The sequence below is a fragment of the Ranitomeya variabilis genome, chromosome 6, assembly GCF_051348905.1.
Source record: "Ranitomeya variabilis isolate aRanVar5 chromosome 6, aRanVar5.hap1, whole genome shotgun sequence".
Lineage (NCBI taxonomy): Eukaryota > Metazoa > Chordata > Amphibia > Anura > Dendrobatidae > Ranitomeya > Ranitomeya variabilis.
Genome location: NC_135237.1, coordinates 549,062,550 through 549,089,245, shown reverse-complemented (window position 1 = coordinate 549,089,245; position 26,696 = coordinate 549,062,550). Strand labels below are relative to the sequence as shown.

General features: G+C 46.9%; 1 protein-coding gene across 1 annotated transcript in view; it reads left to right on the top strand.

Annotated features, from left to right (window-relative positions):
- The window catches only part of KCNQ3 (potassium voltage-gated channel subfamily Q member 3), a 262,622-nt gene that overhangs the window by 173,536 nt on the left and 62,390 nt on the right, over positions 1-26,696 (top strand). Inside the window, exon 8 of the mRNA XM_077271251.1 lies at positions 25,079-25,173. Within this exon, the coding sequence (XP_077127366.1) occupies positions 25,079-25,173 (95 nt within the window). The remainder of the gene's footprint in view (positions 1-25,078; positions 25,174-26,696) is intronic.

Sequence of the window (26,696 nt, the reverse complement as noted above, 5' to 3'; positions counted from 1 at the left end):
ACTTTGCTTTTCAGCCATGCTTCCACAGAATTAAAAAAATAAAATAAAACTCATGATATCGGCCTGGACAGAAATGATGGGACCCCTGAAAATAATGTGACAAAAGAGACATGATAAATCACGGTGTGTCCACTAACTAGTGTCACAGGTGTCTACACTCCTGGAATCAGTGTTGGCCGGTATATAGGGCTACAGATCCTCCCTGTGCTGTGTGGTGACATGGTGTGTATCACACTCAGCATGGACCAGAGGAAGCCAAGGAAAGAGTCGTCTCAGGAGATTAGAGAGAACATTATAGACAAACATGATAAAGGTAAAAGTTATAAGACCATCTCCAAGCAGCGTGATGTTCCTGTGACTACAGTTGCACATATTATTCAGAAATGTAAGATCCATGGGACTGTAGCCGACCTCCCTGGACGTCACCGCAGGAGGAACATTGATGGCAAATCAGAGAGACGGATAATACGAATGGTAACAAAAGAGCCCAGAAAAAGTTCTAAACAGATTAAAGGTGAACTTCAAGGAACATCAGTGCTGCTTTAAGATCCCATTGGGAGAACTATAACTCCCAGCATGTCCTGCAGATCCTATGGCATGCTGGGAGTTACAGTTCAACACAGGAGTGGCAGAGTGCTTTATTGTGTGTTGTAAAGACTAACCTTTTAATTGTGCCATCCAGCCACATGGTGCATCCCATGACTGCACACACAGAGCCCTCCCTGCCTCTCCACAGCATAGGTCATAAGAGGAAGCCAGCAGAATCTAGTGAGGAGTCTGAAGGACCTGTGATGACATCAGAAGAGGGATGGCTCTGTGCCATCATGTGACACCCCAGCCCGCCCACTTCATGACATCACACAGGTCCTTATGCCTCAGCATCCAGCACAGCCCAGGCAGGTATGCAGCGATCTTGTCCCCTCTGGCCCCTGCTGCTGCCTCCTCCTCCACCAGACACACAGATCTCCCCAGCTGCTGCAGGAATCCAGCTGGGTAAACCATGTGTGTTTCAGTGAAGGACTATTCATTTGCTGCACCCTGCTCAGCTGACAGGTGGGCGGGGAAGCGGCTAATGAATATTCACTGCACTTTAATCATCGGGACCACTGGTTTCCCCAGCTCTGGATTCTGGGCAGCTGGGACATTTTTCTGCCTCCTGCAAGTGGGATCACAGTGCGATCCCACTAGCCGCTGCCCCCCCTCCCCACGTGCTACACGCACCCACACTTTCCTCCCAAATTTTGAGGAAAAAAGTGTGTCTTATGGTCGGAAAAATATGGTACATGTTGACAAGCCACAAAGTTTCTGGGAAAATGTCCTATGGACAAATGAGACAAAAATTGAACTTTTTAGCAAGGCACATCAGCTCTATGTTCACAGATGGAAAAATGAAGCATATCAAGAAAAGAACACTGTCCCTACTGTGAAACATGGAGGAGGCTCTGTTATGTTCTGGGGCTGCATTGCTGCATCTGGCACAGGGTGTCTAGAATCTGTGCAGGGTACAATGAAATCTCAAGACTATCAAGGGATTCTAGAGAGAAATGTGCTGCCCAGTGTCAGAAAGCTTGGTCTCAGTCCTGGGTCATGGGTCTTGCAACAGGTAAATGACCCAAAACACACAGCTAAAAACACCCAAGAATGGCTAAGAGGAAAACACTGGACTATTCTGAAGTGGCCTTCTATGAGCCCTGACCTAAATCCTATTGAGCATCTTTGGAAAGAGCTGAAACATGCCGTCTGGAAAAGGCGACCTCCAAACACGAGACAACTGGAGCAGTTTGGTCTTGAGGAGCGGCCAAAATACCCGTCGAGAGGAGCAGAAGTCTCATTGACAGTTACAGGAATCGTGTGATTGCAGTGATTGCCTCAAAAGGTTGTGCTAAAAAATATTAAGTTCAGGGTCCCATCATTTCTGTCCAGGCCTATTATATCAGTTTTATTTTTTTTATAATTCTGTGGAAGCATGGTTGATAAGCAATGTCGGACTTTCATTTGTTCATTTTCATAGATCTTTTATTTATTATTACTTTTGTCAGATTCAAGTTATTTTTGTGACCATTGTGGGTTTTTCTGTTATTAAACGAGGGGCACCAACAATTTTGACCACGTGTGTATCAGACTCTTGCCTACTATGGAAGCCTTCAAAAAGAACCTGAAGACCGACCTCTTCCGACAAGCCTACAACCTGCAGTAACCACCGATCCACCAAACCGCTGCACGACCAGCTCTACCCTCGCCTACTGTATTCTCACCCATCCCTTGTAGATTGTGAGCCTTCATGGGCAGGATCCTCTCTCGTCCTGTACCAGTCCTGACTTGGATTGTTTAAGATTATTGTACTTGTTTGTTATTATGTATTCCCCTCTCACATGTAAAGCGCCATGGAATAAATGGCGCTATAATAATAAATAATAATATTATTAAATGATGATATTGATTGTGATAAACAAATGTATTGTTGATGATGTTGATAAATTATAATATTGCTGGTAAAGGACTAGTGATCAGTATTCGAGTCGAGTGCTCAAACACTCAGACGGGCTCCACTCGAGCACCAAGTATAACGGCAGTCAATAGGAATCTCGAGCATTTTTCCGGAAGAACCTGCAGCGCCGCAGAGTCCTGGTCGTTGCAGTAATGTCGCTCTGCCACTAAGGGGAGTGATGGTACGTCTGATGGCACTAAAGGAGATCACCTGACCAGGTATCACAGTCACACATTACACTTCACACTCCGGCCACCAGGGGGAGCTAAGGGCGCTATGTATTAGGCCACTCCTCACACTCTGGTAAAACTGGGGGTTGGATAGGAAGTTAGGGAGAAGCTGACTGGGTTTTGCCCAGGTAACATCTAATGAGAGAAGAGCGTTGCTTGGGAAGATTCAGGGGGGTCCCTGTCAGGGGTGGGATCCTGACAGAGGCCTAGCGAAAGGACAGATCGTTACGGAGCCGCGCCTGCACTTCATTGCGGCGGCATCTTAAGAAAGGACACGAAGCGAAGGATATTGTGGAGAAGTGAGAAACGAGATCACAGCACAAAGGCGATAGAACCAGTAGGAGTCGTGCCCCGAGATCGGCAACATCCTACTGAGGCGCGTAGCCGGTGGCCGGAACGCCGAGGAAGTATTGGGCTCTACGCATTACTTCAAACCAATGGCAGGGCAGTTAATTTTAGGTTGGCTGCCTCACCTTAATCACCTAATGAAGACAACGGAGGCAATTGTGGGAGAGGGGCGTCTCTAGGGTCCCTATAAAATAACTCCAGGCCTACCCCGTCATACGGGTGCGTCCTATCCATATCATCTGGGGGACGGAGAGAGAAAGAACAGAAACATACACGACAGTTGTGAGGACTTTCCCGTGGTGCTCAGCAGGGAAGTACTACAACACACAGGCACTAGTAGGAAGGCTACTGATTTCCACCTGCAAAGGGAACTCTCGATGTGCCTTCGGACCGGCCGGTCTCAGCCAGCCCTGTTAGCAGTGCTCTGGATTGCGGATGCCGAAGCCTTCAGTAAAGAGGTAAAGAGACTGCAACCCTGTGTTCTCGTTATTTACTGTGACCTACACCACCACCTACACCTTTTATTGGGCGCCCCTTAGCAGGGCCACGGACCGGGTCAGGCCACCGTGACATCCTCAGAACCGAGAGACCCGGTACTGAGTACCCCGTCGTCCTGCGTCTGGGGGCCACTTCAACTTGACGTCACGTAAAGGATCTACTTAAGCCTGAACAATCAGGTCATGTGTGCCTTGGAACTGTGATTGAATTGTGCTTGAACCATGATTTATTGCAAAGACTGTGTATTGCTATTTCCCGCCAAAACCGCCGCCATTGCAGCGCAATGCGGAGCGCAGGAGAAGAAGAAGGGCGTGGATTTGTGGGCGTGGACAGACTGAAGAGTGCGAAGAACAATGGCCGCCCAGTCTAAATATTTCTGCGTCCTGAGGACGTGTCCGTCAGCAGCTGAGATCTGCCTCCTAATTCTCTATGGAGGGTAGAGACCATGGCGATGGGGCCGCCCCCGAAAGAGAACGTGGGAAGACGACCCAGAAGAGGGGACAGATATGGCAACTTCCAGGCAGCCACGTGGGTACACTCCGGCCCGGCGCAGGGCCTCATCCCCAGAAGCGAACCCGGATCCACCATCGCTGAGGGGATTGACCTTCACAGAGTTGCCCATGGGGAGACCCAGCAGCCAGTCACCAGATGACTGGGTGGCCACGGCCGAAGCCCGGCAGTTGACGCGCTGTCGAGAAGCCCACTCTTATGTGAGTGCCCGGCTTGGCCACCCTGCGGAGATCCGCCTGTCTCCTGCGTTTCCCTCTTCACCCGCTCCAACCGCGGAGAACCCACGAACCCCACCTCCAGGTCGTGAGGAGCGGGACCTGAAGATTCTGCCCTGGATGGAACACTGGTGGTGCCTGGTGGCGGCGTGGAGGAAAGAGCCCCGACCCGTGACCACGATTAATCTGCAGGACGATGTGGATGATTCCCCACCGCAGTGGGGAGTCTTTGTGGCCTTCAACCCCCGGGAAGGAGACGGATTGGTGCAGGAGATTGGAATACCCATGAGGGTCTGCGTTGACAGAGGTGAGGTGGAACCCTGCTACGGTCAGGAGGATGCTGACCACGATCTGCGCCTAGGGGATGCCGTGACTTATGATCGGTATCAGAGGGGGACCACCTGGTGGGCCCGGAATGTTCAGCGGTGCGTTGCTCTCCTAGCAGCGCCGGAAGCTCAGAAGAACGGGCCTGCAACGGAAACGACCGCTGCCCCTGATCAAGCTGAGCAGAACCCAGACTCTGCCCTTTCCCGACCAGGGAGGAGGGTGTGCAGGGTGAAACCGCTGCAGCCACAAGAATAAACCTCAGAACCGGAACAACTGTACATAGTTAACTGTTTGTGTGTCTGATGTCTTGCTGCTAAAACCCGACCAGGGTTAGTTCTTAAAGGGATCCCTTCGTTTACCCGGGATCCCTATTGTTTTATGTTTTGCACCAAATTTATCATTGTTTTAAAAGACTGTCGAATCATGGACGGTGAATGGTTCACAAACTGTGTTGTATATAGTTCGCACCTTCTTAAAGTTGCCCCCTACTGGTTTTACAAAAAGAAGAGCTTTTTGAAGAGACTGTTCTTGAATACAGCGCAGAAGTTCTTGCTTTAAACGGACTTGCAGCTTGAGAGTTGCACTACCTCAAAGAGACTTCAGATGTCCCTCTTAAAGGGAATGTTTATTGTTGCAATTAGCCGAGATATAATGTTGCCTTAAGAAAGTTGGGCAGTAATAATGTTTTACATAGTAGTAAGATAGTGATAAGGAGTCGAAATGTTGGTAATAATATGTGAATAAAATTGAAGTTAAAGTGATTATCGGAACTAATAATAGAGAGCCAAGGAAAGATGCAGTAAGCCCGTAAGGGTAGACCAGAGAGTCCTGCATAGGAGAAAGAGAGCTCAGGAAAATGTTGATTTGCACTTTTAGTTTTGTAGTATGCCTTTAGTGGGTTCCTGCCTTACGCCCTTAAAGGAAATGTTAAATTATTGTTCAGAATTTGCACTTAGTAGATAGAATACCCGGCTGGGTAATGATGGTTATTTATAGCTAGTTATTTAATAATTGATATTAAGATGTCTTTTGCACAATGTAAATATGTTTCTGTTTGTAACGTTCAAGTGTCCTCACCTCCCATAAAGGGAAGCACTATTAAGTTTACTTGTTCATTGCATTTCAAAATTTTGTATGTCTTTTGCTAACATGTATTGTTGTTCTTCTATACCAGTCCGGGAGTACTGGATTTAATCGGGGGGGAGTGCAGCGCCCCAGAGTCCTGGTCGTTGCAGTACTGTCGCTCCGCCACTAAGGGGAGTGATGGTACGTCTGATGGCACTAAAGGAGTTCACCTGACCAGGTATCACAGTCACACATTACACTTCACACTCCGGCCACCAGGGGGAGCAAAGGGTTCTATGTATTAGGCCACTCCTCACACTCTGGTAAAACTGGGGGTTGGATAGGAAGTTAGGGAGAAGCTGACTGGGTTTTGCCCAGGTAACATCTAGTGAGAGAAGAGCGTTGCTTGGGAAGATCCAGGGGGGTCCTGTTATGATCCGGTGGTAGGATCACAAAACTGACCTGATAGGTAAACCTGAAAATTAGGACAAGCTCTGGGGATGTGGAAACTATACTGACCGCAACACTGATCCTATCCACACACACTAAAGGCAGCCGTGGAGTGTTACCTAAAAACCTAGACGCCTCTTCACAGCCTGAGAAACTAACTACCCCTAGAGAGAAAGCAAAGCCTCAGTTGCCTCAGAGAAATAACCCCAAAGTTTAGACAGCCCCCACAAATAATAACGGTGAGTTAAGGGGAAAATACAAACATAGGAATGAAAAACAGGTTTAAGCAAATGAGGCCTGCTGTTGTGAATTTGCTTTTTGCTCCCTCTAGTGGTTACTAGTTTTTTGACTCTGGTTTTTCTGTCATTCCTTTTATCCGCACCTGGGTCGTTAGTTAGGGGTGTTGCTATATAAGCTCCCTGGACCTTCAGTTCAATGCCTGGCAACGTAGTTATCAGAGCTAGTCTGCTGTGCTCTTGTCTACTGATCCTGGTTCCAGTTATATCAGCTAAGTCTGCCTTTTGCTTTTTGCTATTTGTTTTGGTTTTGTATTTTTGTCCAGCTTGTTCCAAATCTACATCCTGACCTTTGCTGTAAGCTCTAGGGGGCTGGTGTTCTCCCCCCGGACCGTTAGACGGTTCGGGGGTTCTTGAATTTCCAGTGTGGATTTTGATAGGGTTTTTGTTGACCATATAAGTTACCTTTCTTTATTCTGCTATCAGTAAGCGGGCCTCTCTGTGCTAAACCTGGTTCATTTCTGTGTTTGTCATTTCCTCTTACCTCACCGTCATTATTTGTGGGGGGCTTCTATCCAGCTTTGGGGTCCCCTTCTCTGGAGGCAAGAAAGGTCTTTGTTTTCCTCTACTAGGGGTAGCTAGATTCTCCGGCTGGCGCGTGTCATCTAGAATCAACGTAGGAATGATCCCCGGCTACTTCTAGTGTTGGCGTTAGGAGTAGATATATGGTCAACCCAGTTACCACTGCCCTATGAGCTGGATTTTTGTATTCTGCAGACTTCCACGTTCCTCTGAGACCCTCGCCATTGGGGTCATAACAGTTTGCCAGGCCAGTATTAAATGTTTAATGCATTGCAGAAGAGGGATTATAAGAAAGAAGATTCTGAGGTTTTTTTTTTTTTTTTCTGCTTCCCCTTTACCTCAGAGTGGCTATGCTTGCTGCAGACATGAATGTCCAGACCTTGATTACAAGTGTGGACCAGCTGGCTACTCGTGTGCAGGGCATACAAGACTATGTTATCAGAAATCCTATGTCAGAACCTAAAATACCGATTCCTGAACTGTTTTCCGGAGACAGGTTTAAGTTTAGGAATTTCGTGAATAATTGTAAATTGTTTTTGTCCCTGAGACCCTGTTCATCTGGAGATTCTGCTCAGCAAGTAAAAATTGTTATTTCGTTCTTACGGGGCGACCCTCAGGATTGGGCTTTTTCGCTGGCACCAGGAGATCCGGCATTGGCTGATCTTGATGCGTTTTTTCTGGCGCTCGGTTTACTTTATGAGGAACCCAATCTTGAGATTCAGGCAGAAAAGGCCTTGCTGGCTATGTCTCAGGGGCAGGACGAGGCTGAAGTGTATTGCCAAAAATTTCGGAAATGGTCCGTGCTGACACATTGGAACGAGTGTGCACTGGCCGCTAATTTTAAAAATGGCCTTTCTGAAGCCATTAAGAATGTTATGGTGGGTTTTCCCATTCCCACAGGTCTGAATGATACTATGGCACTGGCTATTCAAATTGACCGGCGGTTGCGGGAGCGCAAAACCGCAAATTCCCTCATGGTGTTGTCTGAACAGACACCTAATTCGGTGCAATGTGATAGAAAAACCGCAAATTCCCTCATGGTGTTGTCTGAACAGACACCTGATTTAATGCAATGTGATAGAATCCTGACTAGAAATGAGCGGAAAATTCATAGACGCCGGAATGGCTTGTGCTACTACTGTGGTGATTCTACACATGTTATCTCAGCATGCTCTAAACGTATAGCTAAGGTTGTTAGTCCTGTCACCGTTGGTAATTTGCAACCTAAATTTATTCTGTCTGTAACTTTGATTTGCTCACTGTCATCTTATCCTGTCATGGCGTTTGTAGATTCAGGTGCTGCCCTGAGTCTCATGGATCTCTCATTTGCTAAGCGCTGTGGTTTTACTCTTGAACCATTAGAAAATCCTATTCCTCTTAGGGGTATTGATGCTACACCATTGGCAGCAAATAAACCGCAGTATTGGACACAGGTTACCATGTGCATGACTCCTGAACACCGCGAGGTGATACGTTTCCTGGTTTTACATAAAATGCATGATTTGGTTGTTTTAGGGCTGCCATGGTTACAGACCCATAATCCAGTCTTGGACTGGAAGGCTATGTCAGTCTCAAGTTGGGGCTGTCGTGGTATTCATGGGGATTCCCTGCCTGTGTCTATTGCTTCTTCTACGCCTTCGGAAGTTCCGGAGTATTTGTCTGATTATCAGGATGTCTTCAGTGAGTCTGAGTCCAGTGCACTGCCTCCTCATAGGGACTGTGACTGTGCTATAGATTTGATCCCAGGCAGTAAATTTCCTAAGGGAAGACTGTTTAATCTGTCGGTACCTGAACATACCGCTATGCGTTCATATATCAAGGAGTCTCTGGAGAAAGGACATATTCGTCCGTCTTCTTCCCCTCTTGGTGCGGGATTCTTTTTTGTGGCAAAAAAGGACGGATCTTTGAGACCTTGTATTGATTATCGGCTTTTAAATAAGATCACTGTCAAATTTCAGTATCCTTTACCGCTGTTGTCTGACTTGTTTGCCCGGATTAAGGGTGCCAAGTGGTTCACCAAGATAGACCTTCGTGGTGCGTACAACCTTGTGTGCATTAAGCAAGGTGATGAATGGAAAACCGCATTCAATACGCCCGAAGGTCATTTTGAGTACTTGGTGATGCCTTTTGGGCTCTCCAATGCGCCTTCAGTTTTTCAGTCCTTTATGCATGACATTTTCCGGAAGTATCTGGATAAATTTTTGATTGTTTATCTGGATGATATTTTGGTTTTTTCTGATAATTGGGATTCGCATGTGGAGCAGGTCAGGTTGGTCTTTAAAATTTTGCGTGAAAATTCTTTGTTTGTCAAGGGCTCAAAGTGTCTCTTTGGTGTACAGAAGGTTCCCTTTTTGGGGTTCATTTTTTCCCCTTCTGCTGTGGAGATGGACCCAGTCAAGGTCCGAGCTATTCTTGATTGGACTCAGCCCTCGTCAGTTAAGAGTCTTCAGAAGTTCTTGGGCTTCGCTAACTTCTACCGTCGTTTTATCGCTAATTTTTCTAGCATTGTGAAACCTTTGACGGATATGACCAAGAAGGGCTCCGATGTAGCTAACTGGGCTCCTGCTGCCGTGGAGGCTTTCCAGGAGTTGAAACGCCGGTTTACTTCGGCGCCTGTTTTGTGCCAGCCTGACGTCTCACTTCCCTTTCAGGTTGAGGTGGATGCTTCGGAGATTGGGGCAGGGGCCGTTTTGTCGCAGAGAGGCCCTGGTTGCTCTGTTATGAAACCTTGTGCCTTTTTCTCTAGGAAGTTTTCGCCTGCCGAGCGAAATTATGATGTGGGCAATCGGGAGTTGTTGGCCATGAAATGGGCATTTGAGGAGTGGCGTCATTGGCTCGAGGGTGCTAAGCATCGTGTGGTGGTCTTGACTGATCACAAAAATCTGATGTATCTCGAGTCTGCTAAACGCCTTAATCCGAGACAGGCCCGCTGGTCATTGTTTTTCTCCCGCTTTGATTTTGTTGTCTCGTATTTACCAGGTTCAAAGAATGTGAAGGCCGATGCTCTTTCTAGGAGCTTTGTGCCTGATGCTCCTGGAATCGCTGATCCTGTTGGTATTCTTAAAGATGGAGTTATCTTGTCAGCTATTTCTCCGGATCTGCGACGTGTGTTGCAGAGATTTCAGGCTGATAGGCCTGAGTCTTGTCCACCTGACAGACTGTTTGTCCCGGATAAGTGGACCAGCAGAGTCATTTCCGAGGTTCATTCCTCGGTGTTGGCAGGTCACCCGGGAATTTTTGGCACCAGAGATCTGGTGGCCAGGTCCTTTTGGTGGCCTTCCTTGTCAAGGGATGTGCGGTCATTTGTGCAGTCCTGTGGGACTTGTGCTCGAGCTAAGCCTTGCTGTTCTCGTGCCAGCGGTTTGCTCTTGCCCTTGCCTGTCCCGAAGAGACCTTGGACACATATCTCCATGGATTTCATTTCTGATCTTCCGCTATCTCAGGGCATGTCCGTTATCTGGGTGATATGTGATCGCTTCTCCAAGATGGTCCATTTGGTTCCTTTGCCTAAGCTGCCTTCCTCTTCCGATCTGGTTCCTGTGTTTTTCCAGAACGTGGTTCGTTTGCACGGCATCCCTGAGAATATTGTGTCAGACAGAGGATCCCAGTTCGTTTCCAGGTTCTGGCGATCCTTTTGTAGTAGGATGGGCATTGATTTGTCGTTTTCGTCTGCTTTCCATCCTCAGACTAATGGACAGACGGAGCGAACCAATCAGACTTTGGAGGCTTATTTGAGGTGTTTTGTCTCTGCTGATCAGGACGATTGGGTGACATTCTTGCCGTTGGCTGAGTTTGCCCTTAATAATCGGGCTAGTTCCGCCACCTTGGTTTCGCCTTTTTTCTGCAACTCTGGTTTCCATCCTCGCTTTTCTTCGGGTCATGTGGAGCCTTCTGACTGTCCTGGGGTGGATTCTGTGGTGGATAGGTTGCAGCAGATCTGGAATCATGTGGTGGACAACTTGAAGTTGTCACAGGAGAAGGCTCAGCGCTTTGCCAACCGCCGCCGCGGTGTGGGTCCCCGACTACGCGTTGGGGATTTGGTATGGCTTTCTTCCCGCTTTGTTCCTATGAAGGTCTCCTCTCCCAAATTTAAACCTCGTTTTATTGGGCCTTACAAGATATTGGAAATCCTTAATCCTGTATCTTTTCGTCTGGATCTTCCTGTGTCGTTTGCTATTCACAATGTATTTCATAGGTCCTTGTTGCGGCGGTACATTGTGCCTGTAGTTCCTTCTGCTGAGCCTCCTGCTCCGGTGTTGGTTGAGGGCGAGTTGGAGTACGTGGTGGAGAAGATCTTGGATTCTCGCCTCTCCAGGCGGAGGCTTCAGTACCTGGTCAAGTGGAAGGGCTATGGTCAGGAGGATAATTCCTGGGTGGTCGCCTCTGATGTTCATGCGGCCGATTTAGTTCGTGCCTTTCATGCCGCTCATCCTGATCGCCCTGGTGGTCGTGGTGAGGGTTCGGTGACCCCTCACTAAGGGGGGGGTACTGTTGTGAATTTGCTTTTTGCTCCCTCTAGTGGTTACTAGTTTTTTGACTCTGGTTTTTCTGTCATTCCTTTTATCCGCACCTGGGTCGTTAGTTAGGGGTGTTGCTATATAAGCTCCCTGGACCTTCAGTTCAATGCCTGGCAACGTAGTTATCAGAGCTAGTCTGCTGTGCTCTTGTCTACTGATCCTGGTTCCAGTTATATCAGCTAAGTCTGCCTTTTGCTTTTTGCTATTTGTTTTGGTTTTGTATTTTTGTCCAGCTTGTTCCAAATCTACATCCTGACCTTTGCTGTAAGCTCTAGGGGGCTGGTGTTCTCCCCCCGGACCGTTAGACGGTTCGGGGGTTCTTGAATTTCCAGTGTGGATTTTGATAGGGTTTTTGTTGACCATATAAGTTACCTTTCTTTATTCTGCTATCAGTAAGCGGGCCTCTCTGTGCTAAACCTGGTTCATTTCTGTGTTTGTCATTTCCTCTTACCTCACCGTCATTATTTGTGGGGGGCTTCTATCCAGCTTTGGGGTCCCCTTCTCTGGAGGCAAGAAAGGTCTTTGTTTTCCTCTACTAGGGGTAGCTAGATTCTCCGGCTGGCGCGTGTCATCTAGAATCAACGTAGGAATGATCCCCGGCTACTTCTAGTGTTGGCGTTAGGAGTAGATATATGGTCAACCCAGTTACCACTGCCCTATGAGCTGGATTTTTGTATTCTGCAGACTTCCACGTTCCTCTGAGACCCTCGCCATTGGGGTCATAACAGCCCGCTAACACTAAATAGACAGAAGATAGCAAGGGGTCTGTGCGGTCAGTACAAAACTATCAAAAACTATCCACGCGGAAGGTGCAAGAACCCCCACACCGACTCACAATGTGAGGGGCGCACTCTGCACCCCAGAGCTACCAGCAAGCGAAAAATCACATATAAGCAAGCTGGACTGAACTCATGATATACTGAGAAACATATACAAGGAAATATTGAGCAAAAAGAACTTAGTAAGACTTAACTTCTCCAGAAGGAGACAGGTCACAAGGAAGTCCAGGAGGGAACAAAACCAGTACTGAATACAACGACAGCAGGCAACAAGTAAAGGTCCAGGTGGAGTTAAATAGGGACCAGCATAGCAGGAAATGAGGCAGCTGAGCCCTGCTACAGACCCGCAGTATCGCTAAAGGCCACCAGAAGGAGCCCAGACGAAATTCACAACAGTACCCCCCTTGAGGAGGGGTCACCGAACCCTCACCAGAGCCCCCAGGCCAATCAGGACGAGCCGAATGAAAGGCACGAACCAAATCGGTCGCATGGACATCAGAGGCGACAACCCAGGAATTATCCTCCTGACCATAGCCCTTCCACTTAACCAAGTACTGAAGCTTCCATCTCGAAATACGAGAATCCAAGATCTTCTCCACCACATACTCCAATTCTCCCTCGACCAAGACCGGAGCAGGAGGATCAACAGAAGGAACCACAGGCACCACATATCTCCGCAACAATGACCTATGGAACACATTGTGAATGGCAAACGATGCTGGGAGGTCCAAACGAAATGACACAGGGTTGAGAATTTCCAAAATCTTATAAGGACCGATGAAACGAGGTTTGAACTTAGGAGAGGAAACCTTCATTGGAACATAACGAGAAGACAACCATACCAAATCCCCTACACGAAGTTGGGGACCCACACAGCGACGGCGATTAGCAAAGCGCTGAGCCTTCTCTTGTGACAACGTCAAATTGTCCACCACATGGTTCCAAATCTGCTGCAACTTATCCACCACAGAATCCACCCCAGGACAGTCAGAAGACTCAACCTGACCTGAGGAAAAACGAGGATGAAAACCAGAATTGAAAAAAAAAGGCGAAACCAAAGTAGCAGAACTAGCCCGATTATTGAGGGCGAACTCAGCCAATGGCAAAAAAGTCACCCAATCATTCTGATTAGCAGAGACAAAACATCTCAGATAAGTCTCCAAGGTCTGATTAGTTCGTTCAGTTTGGCCATTCGTCTGAGGATGGAAGGCCGATGAAAAAGATAACTCAATGCCCATCTTAGCACAAAAGGACCGCCAAAATCTGGACACGAACTGGGATCCTCTATCAGACACAATATTCTCAGGAATACCATGCAAACGAACCACATTCTGAAGAAACAGTGGAACCAAATCGGAGGAGGAAGGCAGCTTAGGCAAGCGCACCAAATGGATCATTTTAGAAAAACGATCACAGACCACCCAGATAACAGACATCTTCTGAGAGACTGGAAGATCCGAAATAAAATCCATGGAAATATGCGTCCAAGGCCTCTTTGGGACAGGCAAAGGCAAAAGCAAACCACTGGCACGAGAACAGCAAGGCTTGGCCCGAGCACAAATCCCACAGGACTGCACAAAGGAACGCACATCCCGCGACAAGGAAGGCCACCAAAAGGACCTAGCCACCAAATCCCTGGTACCAAAAATCCCAGGATGACCCGCCAACACCGAAGAATGAACCACGGAAATGACTCTACTGGTCCATCTATCCGGGACAAACAGTCTCTCCGTTGGACAACAGTCAGGTCTATTGGCCTGAAATTCCTGCAGCACCCGTCGCAAATCAGGGGAGATGGCAGACAAAATCACCCCCTCTCTGAGGATACCAGCCGGCTCAGAAACTCCCGGAGAGTCAGGCACAAAGCTCCTAGAAAGGGCATCAGCCTTCACGTTCTTCGAACCCGGAAGGTACGAAACCACAAAATCGAAACGGGAGAAAAACAGCGACCATCGAACCTGTCTAGGATTTAGCCGTTTAGCAGACTCGAGATAAGTCAAATTCTTGTGATCCGTCAAGACCACCACACGATGTTTGGCTCCCTCAAGCCAATGTCGCCACTCCTCAAATGCCCACTTCATTGCCAACAACTCCCGATTACCAACATCATAATTCCGCTCGGTAGGCGAAAACTTTCTTGAAAAGAAAGCACATGGCTTCATCACAGAGCCATCAGAGCTTCTCTGTGACAAGACAGCCCCTGCTCCAATCTCAGAAGCATCAACCTCGACCTGGAAGGGAAGAGAGACATCTGGCTGACGCAAGACAGGAGCCGAAGAGAACCGACGTTTGAGCTCCTGAAAGGCTTCCACGGCCGAAGGAGACCAATTTGTCACATCAGAACCCTTCTTGGTCAAATCCGTCAAAGGCTTAACCACACTGGAAAAATTAGTGATGAAGCGACGGTAAAAATTAGCAAAACCTAAGAACTTCTGAAGACTCTTTACCGAAGTAGGTTGAGTCCAGTCATGAATAGCCTGGACCTTGACTGGATCCATCTCAATGGTAGAAGGAGAAAAAATAAAGCCCAAAAAGGAAACCTTCTGGACTCCGAAGAGACATTTAGAGCCCTTCACAAACAAAGCATTGGCTCGCAGGACCTGAAACACCATCCTGATCTGCTTCACATGAGACTCCCAATCATCAGAAAAGACCAAAATATCATCCAGATACACAATCATAAACCTATCCAGATACTCTCGGAAGATGTCGTGCATGAAGGACTGGAACACAGAAGGGGCATTAGAAAGCCCAAAAGGCATCACCAAGTACTCAAAATGGCCTTCGGGCGTATTAAATGCTGTTTTCCATTGATCGCCCTGCTTTATACGCACAAGATTATACGCTCCACGAAGATCAATCTTGGTGAACCAACTGGCCCCCCTAATCCGAGCAAACAGATCGGACAACAGTGGCAAAGGATACTGAAATTTGACCGTGATGTTATTTAGAAGGCGATAATCTATACAGGGTCTCAGAGAACCATCCTTCTTGGCCACAAAAAAGAACCCCGCACCCAAAGGGGACGAGGACGGGCGAACATGCCCCTTCTCCAAAGACTCCTTTATATAACTCCGCATAGCGGCATGTTCTGGTACAGACAAATTAAAAAGTCGTCCCTTAGGGAACTTACTACCAGGAATCAAATTTATAGCGCAATCACAATCCCTATGAGGAGGTAGAGCACTGGACTTGGGCTCATCAAATACATCCTGGTAGTCTGACAAAAATTCAGGGACCTCAGAAGGAGTAGAGGAAGCAATTGACACCAAAGGAGCATCGCCATGAATTCCCCGGCAACCCCAACTTGACACAGCCATTGCTTTCCAATCCAGGACTGGATTATGAGCCTGCAGCCATGGCAGACCCAACACGACAACATCATGTAAATTATGTAACACAAGAAAGCGAATCACTTCCTGATGCGCAGGAGTCATGCACATGGTCACTTGAGCCCAGTACTGAGGTTTATTCTAGGCCAATGGCGTGGCATCAATTCCCTTTAGTGGAATAGGGAATTGCAAAGGCTCCAAGACAAAACCACAGCGCCTGGCAAATGACAAATCCATCAAATTCAGGGCAGCACCTGAATCCACAAAAGCCATAACTGAGTAGGATGACAGAGAGCAAATCAAAGTAACAGACAAAATGAATTTAGGTTGTACAGTACCAATGGTGACAGACTTAGCGAAGTTTTTTGTACGTTTAGAACAATCTGAGATGACATGAGCAGAATCACCACAGTAAAAGCACAACCCATTCTGACGTCTGTGATTTTGCCGTTCAATTCTGGTCAGAATCCTGTCACATTGCATAGACTCAGGCTTCTGCTCAGAAAATACCGCCAGATGGTGCACAGGTTTGCGCTCCTGCAAACGCCTATCAATCTGAATGGCCAAAGACATTGACTCATTCAGACCCGCAGGCGTGGGAAACCCCACCATAACATCCTTAATGGCTTCAGAAAGACCCTTTCTGAAAATCGCTGCCAGGGCACACTCATTCCATTGAGTGAGCACAGACCATTTCCTAAACTTCTGACAGTAAACCTCTGCTTCATCCTGACCCTGGGAGAGAGCCAGCAAAACCTTTTCTGCTTGGTCTACCAGATTTGGTTCCTCATAGAGCAGTCCAAGCGCCAGAAAAAACGCATCCACATTTAACAATGCAGGATCTCCTGGCGCCAGAGAGAATGCCCAATCTTGAGGGTCACCACGCAACAAAGAAATAATAATTTTAACTTGCTGGACAGGATCACCAGAGGAACGAGGTCTCAGAGAGAGGAATAATTTGCAATTATTTCTAAAGTTCAAAAATCTAGATCTGTCTCCGGAGAACAGCTCAGGAATAGGTATCTTAGGCTCTGACATAGGACTGTGGACTACATAATCCTGAATGCCTTGTACCCTAGCAGTGAGACGATCCACACTAGAAGACAGACTCTGAATGTCCATAGCTGCAGCTGAATTCTGAACCACCCAGAGATTAAGGGGAGGAGAGAGGCTAGACACACTGCAGAGCAAAAAAAAAAAAAATGAACTCAGGATTTCTCTTATCCCTCTTTTGCGATGCATTAACTCTTTACTGGCCTGCTGTACTCTTATGATCCGGTGGTAGGATCACAAAATTGACCTGATAGGTAAACCTGAAAATTAGGACAAGCTCTGGGGATGTGAAAACTATACTGACCGCAACACTGATCCTATCCACACACACTAAAGGCAGCCGTGGAGCGTTACCTAAAAACCTAGACGCCTCTTCACAGCCTGAGAAACTAACTACCCCTAGAGAGAAAGCAAAGCCTCACTTGCCTCAGAGAAATAACCCCAAAGTTTAGACAGCCCCCACAAATAATAACGGTGAGTTAAGGGGAAAATACAAACATAGGAATGAAAAACAGGTTTAAGCAAATGAGGCCCGCTAACACTAAATAGACAGAAGATAGCAAGGGGTCTGTGCGGTCAGTACAAAACTATCAAAAACTATCCACGCAGAAAGTGCAAGAACCCCCACACCGACTCATGATGTGAGGGGCGCACTCTGCACCCCAGAGCTACCAGCAAGCGAAAAATCACATATAAGCAAGCTGGACTGAACTCATGATATACTGAGAAACATATTCAAGGAAATATTGAGCAAAAAGAACTTAGTAAGACTTAACTTCTCCAGAAGGAGACAGGTCACAAGGAAGTCCAGGAGGGAACAAAACCAGTACTGAATACAACGACAGCAGGCAACAAGTAAAGGTCCAGGTGGAGTTAAATAGGGACCAGCATAGCAGGAAATGAGGCAACTGAGCCCTGCTACAGACCCGCAGTATCGCTAAAGGCCACCAGAGGGAGCCTAGACGAAATTCACAACAGGGTCCCTGTCAGGGGTGGGATCCTGACAGAGGCCTAGCGAAAGGACAGATCATTACGGAGCCGCGCCTGCACTTCATTGCGGCGGCATCTTAAAAAAGGACACGAAGCGAAGGATATTGTGGAGAAGTGAGAAACGAGATCACAGCACAAAGGCGATAGAACCAGTAGGAGTCGTGCCCCGAGATCGGCAACATCCTACTGAGGCGCGTAGCCGGTGGCCGGAACGCCGAGGAAGTATTGGGCTCTACGCATTACTTCAAACCAATGGCAGGGCAGTTAATTTTAGGTTGGCTGCCTCACCTTAATCACCTAATGAAGACAACGGAAGCAAATGTGGGAGAGGGGCGTCTCTAGGGTCCCTATAAAATAACTCCAGGCCTACCCCGTCATACGGGTGCGTCCTATCCATATCATCTGGGGGACGGAGAGAAAGAACAGAAACATACACGACAGTTGTGAGGACTATCCCGTGGTGCTCAGCAGGGAAGTACTACAACACCCAGGCGCTAGTAGGAAGGCTACTGATTTCCACCTGCAAAGGGAACTCTGGATGTGCCTTTGGACCGGCCGGTCTCAGCCAGCCCTGTTAGCAGTGCTCTGGATTGCGGATGCCGAAGCCTTCAGTAAAGAGGTAAAGAGACTGCAACCTCGTGTCCTCGTTATTTACTGCGACCTACTCCACCACCTACACCTTTTATTGGGCGCCCCTTAGCAGGACCACGGACCGGGTCGGGCCACCGTGACATCCTCAGAACCGAGAGACCCGGTACCGAGTACCCCGTCGTCCTGCGTCTGGAGGCCGCTTCAAACCTAACAGGAGGTCTGGGGGGGGGGGGTAGGGGACAGGAAAATCAGTAAAAATGATCAGGAAAAAAATGATAGGAAACATTCTTTCCTATATAATGACTTATTTTAAGCAAAATAAATAAGTGAAAAAAAATCTCCTCCTCCCCTTAATAGCCGGGCCATATCTCACCGCATTTCCTTGTCACCTATGACTACAATAGATGACATAGTAATGGGGGTAATAAAACCACACCCAGCGGTTGTCAATGGTAAATATAATTTTAAGATTTTACTACCTTATCTGGGCATGTGGTGTGTGTGATATGGGCAGACACATCCTGATTCATTTATGAAGGACGGACTCTGAAAGTAACAAACTCTGTGCAATGCTAGAACTGCCAAAAATTAGAATTAAGAGGTACTCCGATACACCCTGCATTAGACATAAAGGAGGGATTGTACACATTCTGTTCATATTGTTTGGTAGTGGGACTCCTAGACTCACAGAGCCTATGCACTAAGTGCAAGATCTGCCAAAAATTGTAAGGAGAGACATCAATATGACGCGTCCACAGGGCCGTGGGGTACTCGGTACCGGGTCCTGCGGTTTACAGGGGGATGTCACGGCGGCGACCCGGTCCATGGCACTTGGGGAATCGACGTTAAAGGGAAAGGTCTTTGAAGGGAATAAAGTTTGTGTTCGTGACGCCACCTGTGGTATTCGGTCAGGGTGACCGACGCTGCTTTAATGGGTCCTCTGGGGTGATGTCATGGCAGCTAGATGGTATAACTTCCCACAGGTGAAGTGTATCCCCAGGGCTCCCGGTGTGTAGATGGTGGATGGTGAATAGCGCAGTAAAGAACGAGGACACAAGGTTTGCAGTCTCTTTACCTTGGTTTACTGAAGACTTCAGCATCCACAGTACAGAGCACCAGATCACAGGGCAGGCAGAGTCCGGCCGGCTTGAAGGCAAGTTAGGAGTCCCCTTGCCCAGGTGGAAATCAAAAGCCTTCCTCTAGCGCCATGGTGGTGTAGTCCCTTACGGCTTAAAGCTCCACATAAGGTCCTCACAGTTGTTATCTTTCTCTCTGTACCCCGGGTAGGATAGGACATAACCCGTATGACTGGTGACTTGAGGCTGTTTATAGGGACTCTAGCATGCCCCAGCCTCTGAGGGGTGCCACCATGCCTCCTGGGTGTTAGGTCGGACAGATAACTTGGAGTTCAGCTGTCCTGCCGGTCTCTGATGTAAGCCATAGAGGTCCTTGCACCCTCGGTGTTCCGGCTACTGGTCTCTGCACCTCAGAAGGAGGCAGCCTGCTCGGGGCTGGTCTCCCACTGGTATTCTCTTCTGTGCTTTGCTCTCCTGCATGCTCTTTGCAATGTATTCGGCTTTCTGTATGTCTCTTTCCAGGAGCTGGAGCACTGCAACTCCACAGCTCCGTAAAACCTGCTGCCTCAGACTGATCCAGTCCGTCTCCTGACTGGACCTTCCTGGAACTGACTAACTTTCCCTACAGACTACCAGTTATATACTGTATATATGGGGAGTCACCTAGCAAGTAGGATCAAAAGCTCCCCCTGGTGGCCTGGAGTTTGAATGTGTTGCATGTTGCTGGTACCTGGCTACAGTTATCACTTCTTGCCTTCAAGCGTAACATCACTCTCCCCGTGAGGAAAGCAATGCTACTGTGACGACCAGGACCCTGGGGCGCCACAAATACACCTTGGAAGACACATAGAGGAGGGCCTCAAGAAACATTTTTTCCCCCTTTTTAAGGAGTGTGTATCCTAGACTGGTAAAGCCTATGCACAAAGTGCAAGGGCTGAAAAACATTTACCCCTTGAGGATATACATACTGTATATACAATCATGGCTGAAAGTGTTGTCACCTTTGAAATTGTTCCAGTCAAAATTGTTGGCACCCTTAACTTAATATTTTGTTGCACCCTTTGGAATAAATAACTGCAATCAATCACTTATCACTTAATCAATCACCTATAACGACAAGCTTCTTACACCTCTAAACTGGAATTTTGTACCACTTTTCTTTTGGAAACTGCTCCAGGTCTCTGATATGTGAAGGCGCCTTCTCCCAACAGAAATCTTAATATCTCTCCACAGATGTTCAATGGGATTTAGATCCGGACTCATTGCTGCCACTCCAGAACTCTCCAACGCTTTATTTCCTTCCATTTCTGGGTGCTTCTTGAAGTATGTTTGGGGTCATTGTCCTGCTAGAAGACCCATGACCTAGGATACAAACCTAGCTTTCTGATACTGGGCACTACATATAGACAAGAAAAAGAAGAAACCATGAACCATATACCCTTTTTTGGGTGGGAAGGGGTGCATGAGAATACACCAGAAAAATTGGAACATCTGAATTGGCTTTATGTTCGGCTTCTGTCATTCGGTGGGGGTGAGAAGTCTGGGCCAATCCAGGTGCTGTTAATTTTAATAAGTGTCAGCCTGTCACCATTTTTCAGTAGAAAAGTGGCTGCACCTATCATCTATTATGCCCCCTAAAAAAATCGCTCTCAAAAAAACACTAGCGGCAGGGCAGGCCAGCCTCTCCAAGGCGTAGAGTGACAGTTCATGCCACATGTTCAGCTTGGATACACAATAGTTATACAGTACAGAGGAATTGTTGTGCTCCCACAATAGGCACAGTTTCACCTGGCCCACAGCCTCGGCCTCTGCGTGCACCATCAGCAGCACATCCACTTCCCCATCCCTTACCGCAGGCTTTGCGCATTTTAAATTAGATATTTAATATATGCCTGCAAACTTTCTGGTATTAATAGGGAAAAGAAAATATGTAGCCCTTAACATATCTAGCCCTGAAAACTGTATGGATTAAATTACTAATCCATACAGTTTTACATGCTTTCTGTTACATTTCAGTGTTATACAAAAAAAAAATAATGTAAACATTTTTTATTGATCCAATTACTGATCCATACAGTATTATGTCCTTTGTGACATTTCAGTGTTATAAAAAAAAAAAAAAACCAAAAACCTTGAAAAGATTTTTACTAAAAATTTCAATTTTGGCTTACTTAAATTATCATTTTTTTTCTTCCAAAAATCCTTTTTAAATTTGGCCTTATATAAGAGTTATTATACAGGAAAGAATGTTTCTAAAAAATGTTTCCTGTAAACTCCAATTTCTCGTCGATTTTGAATGTTTTATTGTCAGTCCTTAAAGTGAAGCAAAAGTGGGACACCATTGTTCTCAGTATTGATATCGGAGTCAAAGATGCTTCCAGGGGTCTTCCCAATGCTGTTCTCCTTCCATTCAGCACTTTTCTCATCCATTTGAACATTTTCACTGCCCCCCCAGACCTCTTTGTAGGGTCTGCCGGAAAAATGCTTAGATTTCCCATTGGCTGCCATTATAGTCGATGTTCGAAACGAGCATTCGAGTATTAGGAATTGATCGGTTCGAGTAACGAGCACCCGAGCATTTCAGTGCTCGCTCATCTCTAGTGGCACCTATCTGTGTCACTGAATAGTACTAAAGTCTTAGCACCCTTAGACATCAGCAACCATGCTGACACATTATTACTGTATATCATGAGATTTAATGCGCTTAGTTCACTGCTAGCCCCTGATGACTCAAAGCAGTGATAGATTATTGGTGAAACGCGTAGGGATTATTCTCTAGGGACCTGGTATCTAACATATACAGTATACAATATGTCTTCTTCTTATAATTATTTATTTATATAACACCATTGATTCCATGGTGCTGTACATGAGAAGTGGTTACATACAAGTTACAGATATCACTTACAGTAAACTAACAATGACAGACTGATACAGAGGGGCGAGGACCCTGCCCTTGCGGGCTTACATTCTGCAGGATGGTGGGGAAGGAGACAATAGGTTGAGGGTTGCAGGAGCTCTGGTGTTGGTGAGGCGGTAGCTTCGGTAGTGGTGAGGAGGCAGCAGGGTCAGTGCAGGCTGTAGGCTTTCCTGAAGAGGTGGGTTTTCAGGTTCCTTCTGAAGGATCCGAATGTGGTTAATAGTCGGACGTGTTGGGGCACAGAATTCCAGAGGATGGGGGATATTCGGGAGAAGTCTTGGAGGCAGTTGGGTGAGGAGCGGATAAGTGTGGAGGAGAGAAGGAGGTCTTGGGAGGACTGGAGATTGCGTGACGGAAGATATCGGGAAATTAGTACCAAGAAATAAGGAGGAGACAGGTTATGGATGGCTTTGTAGGTTAGTATTAGTAATTTGAACTGGATATGCTGAGGGAATGGGAGCCAGAGAAGAGATTTACAGAGGGGGGAAGCAGAGGAGTAGCGAGGAGAGAGATGAATTAGTCGAGCAGTAGAGTTAAGGATGGACGGGAGAGGTGCAAGGGTCGTAGCAGGGAGGCCACAAAAAAGGATGTTGCAGTAGTCAAGGCGGGAGATGATGAGGGCATGCACAAGCATTTTAGTAGATTGACGGTTGAGGAAAGGACGGATTCTTGAGATATTTTTGAGCTGGAGGTGACAGGAGGTGGAAAGAGCTTGGATATGCGGTTTAAAGGACAGGGCTGAGTCAAGGGTTACTCCGAGGCAGCGGACTTCCGGTACGGGGGAAAGCTTGATGTCGTTAATTGCGATAGATAGGTCAGGTAAGGAAGATCTATGGGATGGAGGAAAGATGATGAGTTCAGATTTGTCCACATTGAGTTTGAGGAAGCGAGAGGAGAAGGAGGATATGGTTGACAGACACTCTGGGATTCTGGACAGCAGAGAGGTGATGTCTCGGCCAGAGAGGTAGATCTGAGTGTCATCAGCATAAAGATGGTACTGGAATCCATGGGACTTTATGAGTTGTCCCAGGCCAAGTGTATAGATTGAGAAGAGTAGGGGGTCCTAGAACAGAGCCTTGGGGGACTCCAACAGAGAGAGGGTGGGAGGAGGAGGTAGTGTGGGAGTGGGAGATGCTGAATGTGTGGTTGGAAAGGTATGAGGAGATCCAGGATAGGTTGCGGTCTTTGATGCCAAAGGAGGAGAGGATCTGTAGTAGGAGGCAGTGGTCAACTGTGTCGAAAGCAGAGGACAGGTCTTGAAGGAGGAGTATAGAGTATTGTCCGTTAGCTTTGGCTGTAAGTAGGTCGTTAGTGATTTTGGTCAGGGCTGTCTCAGTTGAGTGATGGGGCGGAAGCCAGATTGTAGATTGTCAAAGAGCGAGTTAGATGAGAGGTGGGAGGAAAGTTCAGCGTGGACGTGCTGCTCCAGGAGTTTGGAAGCGAATGGGAGCTGCCATATTGGGCAATTGCTGGACATAGCAGTTGGATTGAGGGTTGGCTTTTTAAGGATAGGCGTGATTGTGGCATGTTTGAAAGCAGAAGGGAAGGTGCCAGAAGTTAGTGATAGGTTGACGAGGTGGGTTAGGGATGGGATAAGAGTGGTGGTGAGGTTGGTGAGGAGGAGGGATGGGATGGGGTCGAGCGCACAGGTGGTGAGGTGCAATTTGGAGAGGAGACAATTAAGTCCTCAGCAGAGATGAGGGAGGTTGGAGGGGGCAGTGGGGGCAGAGGAGGGAGTTAAAGGTTTTGAATAACTGTTTGGGGTTGTAGGATAGGGAAGATACGGAGGTTGTGAAGTAGGCCTGTTTAGCAGAGGTGAGAGCAGATTTAAAAGCGAGTGTTGCCTTGTCTTAGCACTATTATTGCCCACTATAACTAGTGGCCACTTAGTTATAGGTTTATTGTATCCACTGAGACTAGTGGTTATACTTAGTATTTCTTTGGGTGCTAAGACTTTAGTATTATTCAGTGACAGAGTGACAGTGTTGGGTTTGCACCAAATATACCTTCTGGAATTATGGCCAAAAAGCTCCTCCTTGATCTCATCAGACATAGCACTTTTTCCTCCTTGCTTTTGGCAGACTTGATGTAGGTTATGGCAACGCATACCTGGGCCTGGATGTTTTTCTTTGTAAGTTAAGGCTTTCATCTTGCCATCCTACACTATATACCAGATATATGAAGAATATGGGAGATTGTTGTCACGTGCAGTACACAACCAGCACTTTCCAGAGATTCTTGCAGCTCCTTTAATGTTCCAGTAGACCTCTTGGCGACTCCCAGACCAATTTTATTTTTGTCTTTTCATCAATTTTTGAGGGACGTCCAGTTCTATGTAATGTCACTGTTGTGACAAATTTAAGTTACTTTCTGACAACTGTCTTCACGGTGTCCATGGTAGATCTGCTGTCTTGGAAACATTTTTGTACCATTTCTTTGACTGATCATTTTCAGCAATGAGATCTCTTTGCTGTGTTGTCAGCTGTTTACGGACCGCGTTTTTTCCTGTAAAATGCAACTAAGAAAATTTCAGGTAAATCCTATTAGAACAGCAAAACTTTATGTGAGGTTAATCAGAATTCCTTTAAATGATGATGCCGTGCACTGACTGCTATGTAACATGAATGTAAATGTGATTGGCTAATTCTGAAAACATTCCCCGTTATAAGAGGGTGTTCACACTTATGCAACCACATTGTTATTTTTTTTTCCCTAAAAATAATTTGTTTGTTTCTCAATGGATTTGTACAGATTAACGGTGACATTAAATGTTCAGAAATTTCAGAAATGATTCTTCTTGGCCAAAGATGAATACTACATGAAGTGTTTTCCATGATTATTACCTTCTCCTCTGGTTTTCTCTCTCTATAGTCGGCATGGAGATTTTATGCCACGAACCTGAGCAGAATCGATCTGACGGCCACTTGGCAGTACTATGAGACTATCGTCCAGTTCCCATATTTTAGGTAAGTATTACTTCCTCTTAGTGATGTATCATCCTTATACAGGGAATAGAAAGGTTGTGGGATTGTCTGCTGTATTCATGGAGATTAAAGCTGATCTGTCATGGATTTTACAATACAAGGCCCATAAAATATTAAATAGTTCCATTATACCTGATGAGGCTGGTATAGTTATTATGAAAAAAATGCATGTCTGTATTATCCTTTTTGAAAGTTTAACTCGGTCTCTGCCCACCTAGCTTGATTGACATCTCCTCAATGTCCCTGATGCCGACTTTCCTCCCACTGAGCCTGATTGACATCTCCTCAATGTCCCTCCTGCCGACTTTCCTCCCACCTAGCCTGACTGACATCTCCTCAATGTGCCTCCTTCTGCTGCCGACTTTCCTCCCACCTAGCCTGATTGACATCTCCTCAATGTCCCTCCTTCCTGCTGCCAACTTTCCTCCCACCTAGCCTGATTGACATCTCCTCAATCTCCCTCCTCCCTGATGCTGACTTTCCTCCCACCTAGCCTGATTGACATCTCCTCAGTGCCCCTCCTCCCTGCTGCTGACTCTCCTCCCACCTAGCCTGATTGACATCTCCTCAATCTCCCTCCTCCCTGATGCTGACTTTCCTCCCACCTAGCCTGATAGACATCTCCTCAGGGTTCCTCCTCCCTGCCGCTGACTTTCCTCCCACCTAGCCTGATTGTCATCTCCTCAATGTTCCTCCTCCCTGCTACTGACTTTCCTCCCACCCAGCTTGATTGACAGCTTTTGAGTGTCTCCTCCCGGCTACTGCTGAATCTCCACCCTAATGCTGCGATTGAATCTCCACCCACCTAACCTGATTCACAACTCCTCAGTGTCCCTCCTCCCTGCTGCTCTCACATTGCTCAGTACAAGCTGCAGCTGTCAATCAGGATGGATGGGTGAAGACTGAATACCTTTGGACTTGTGAACTCTCTGTTATGGTTCTCAATGGCAAGAGAACATAGCCCCGCAAACATAAGAACTAGCTCTTGGAAGAATGGAAACTAAACTGACCATGAACTAAACCTGCCGCACAACTAACAGTAGCCGGGTAGCGTAGCCTGCGTTTTATCCCTAGACGCCCAGCGCCGGCCGGAGGACTAACTAATCCTGGCAGAGGAAAATATAGTCCTGGCTCACCTCTAGAGAAATTTCCCCGAAAGGCAGACAGAGGCCCCCACAAATATTGGCGGTGATTTTAGATGAAATGACAAACGTAGTATGAAAATAGGTTTAGCAAAATTGAGGTCCGCTTACTAGATAGCAGGAAGACAGAAAGGGCACTTTCATGGTCAGCTGAAAACCCTATCAAAACCCATCCTGAAATTACTTTAAGACTCTAGTATTAACTCATAACATCAGAGTGGCAATTTCAGATCACAAGAGCTTTCCAGACACAGAAACGAAACTACAGCTGTGAACTGGAACAAAATGCAAAAACAAACAAGGACTAAAGTCCAACTTAGCTGGGAGTTGTCTAGCAGCAGGAACATGCACAGAAAGGCTTCT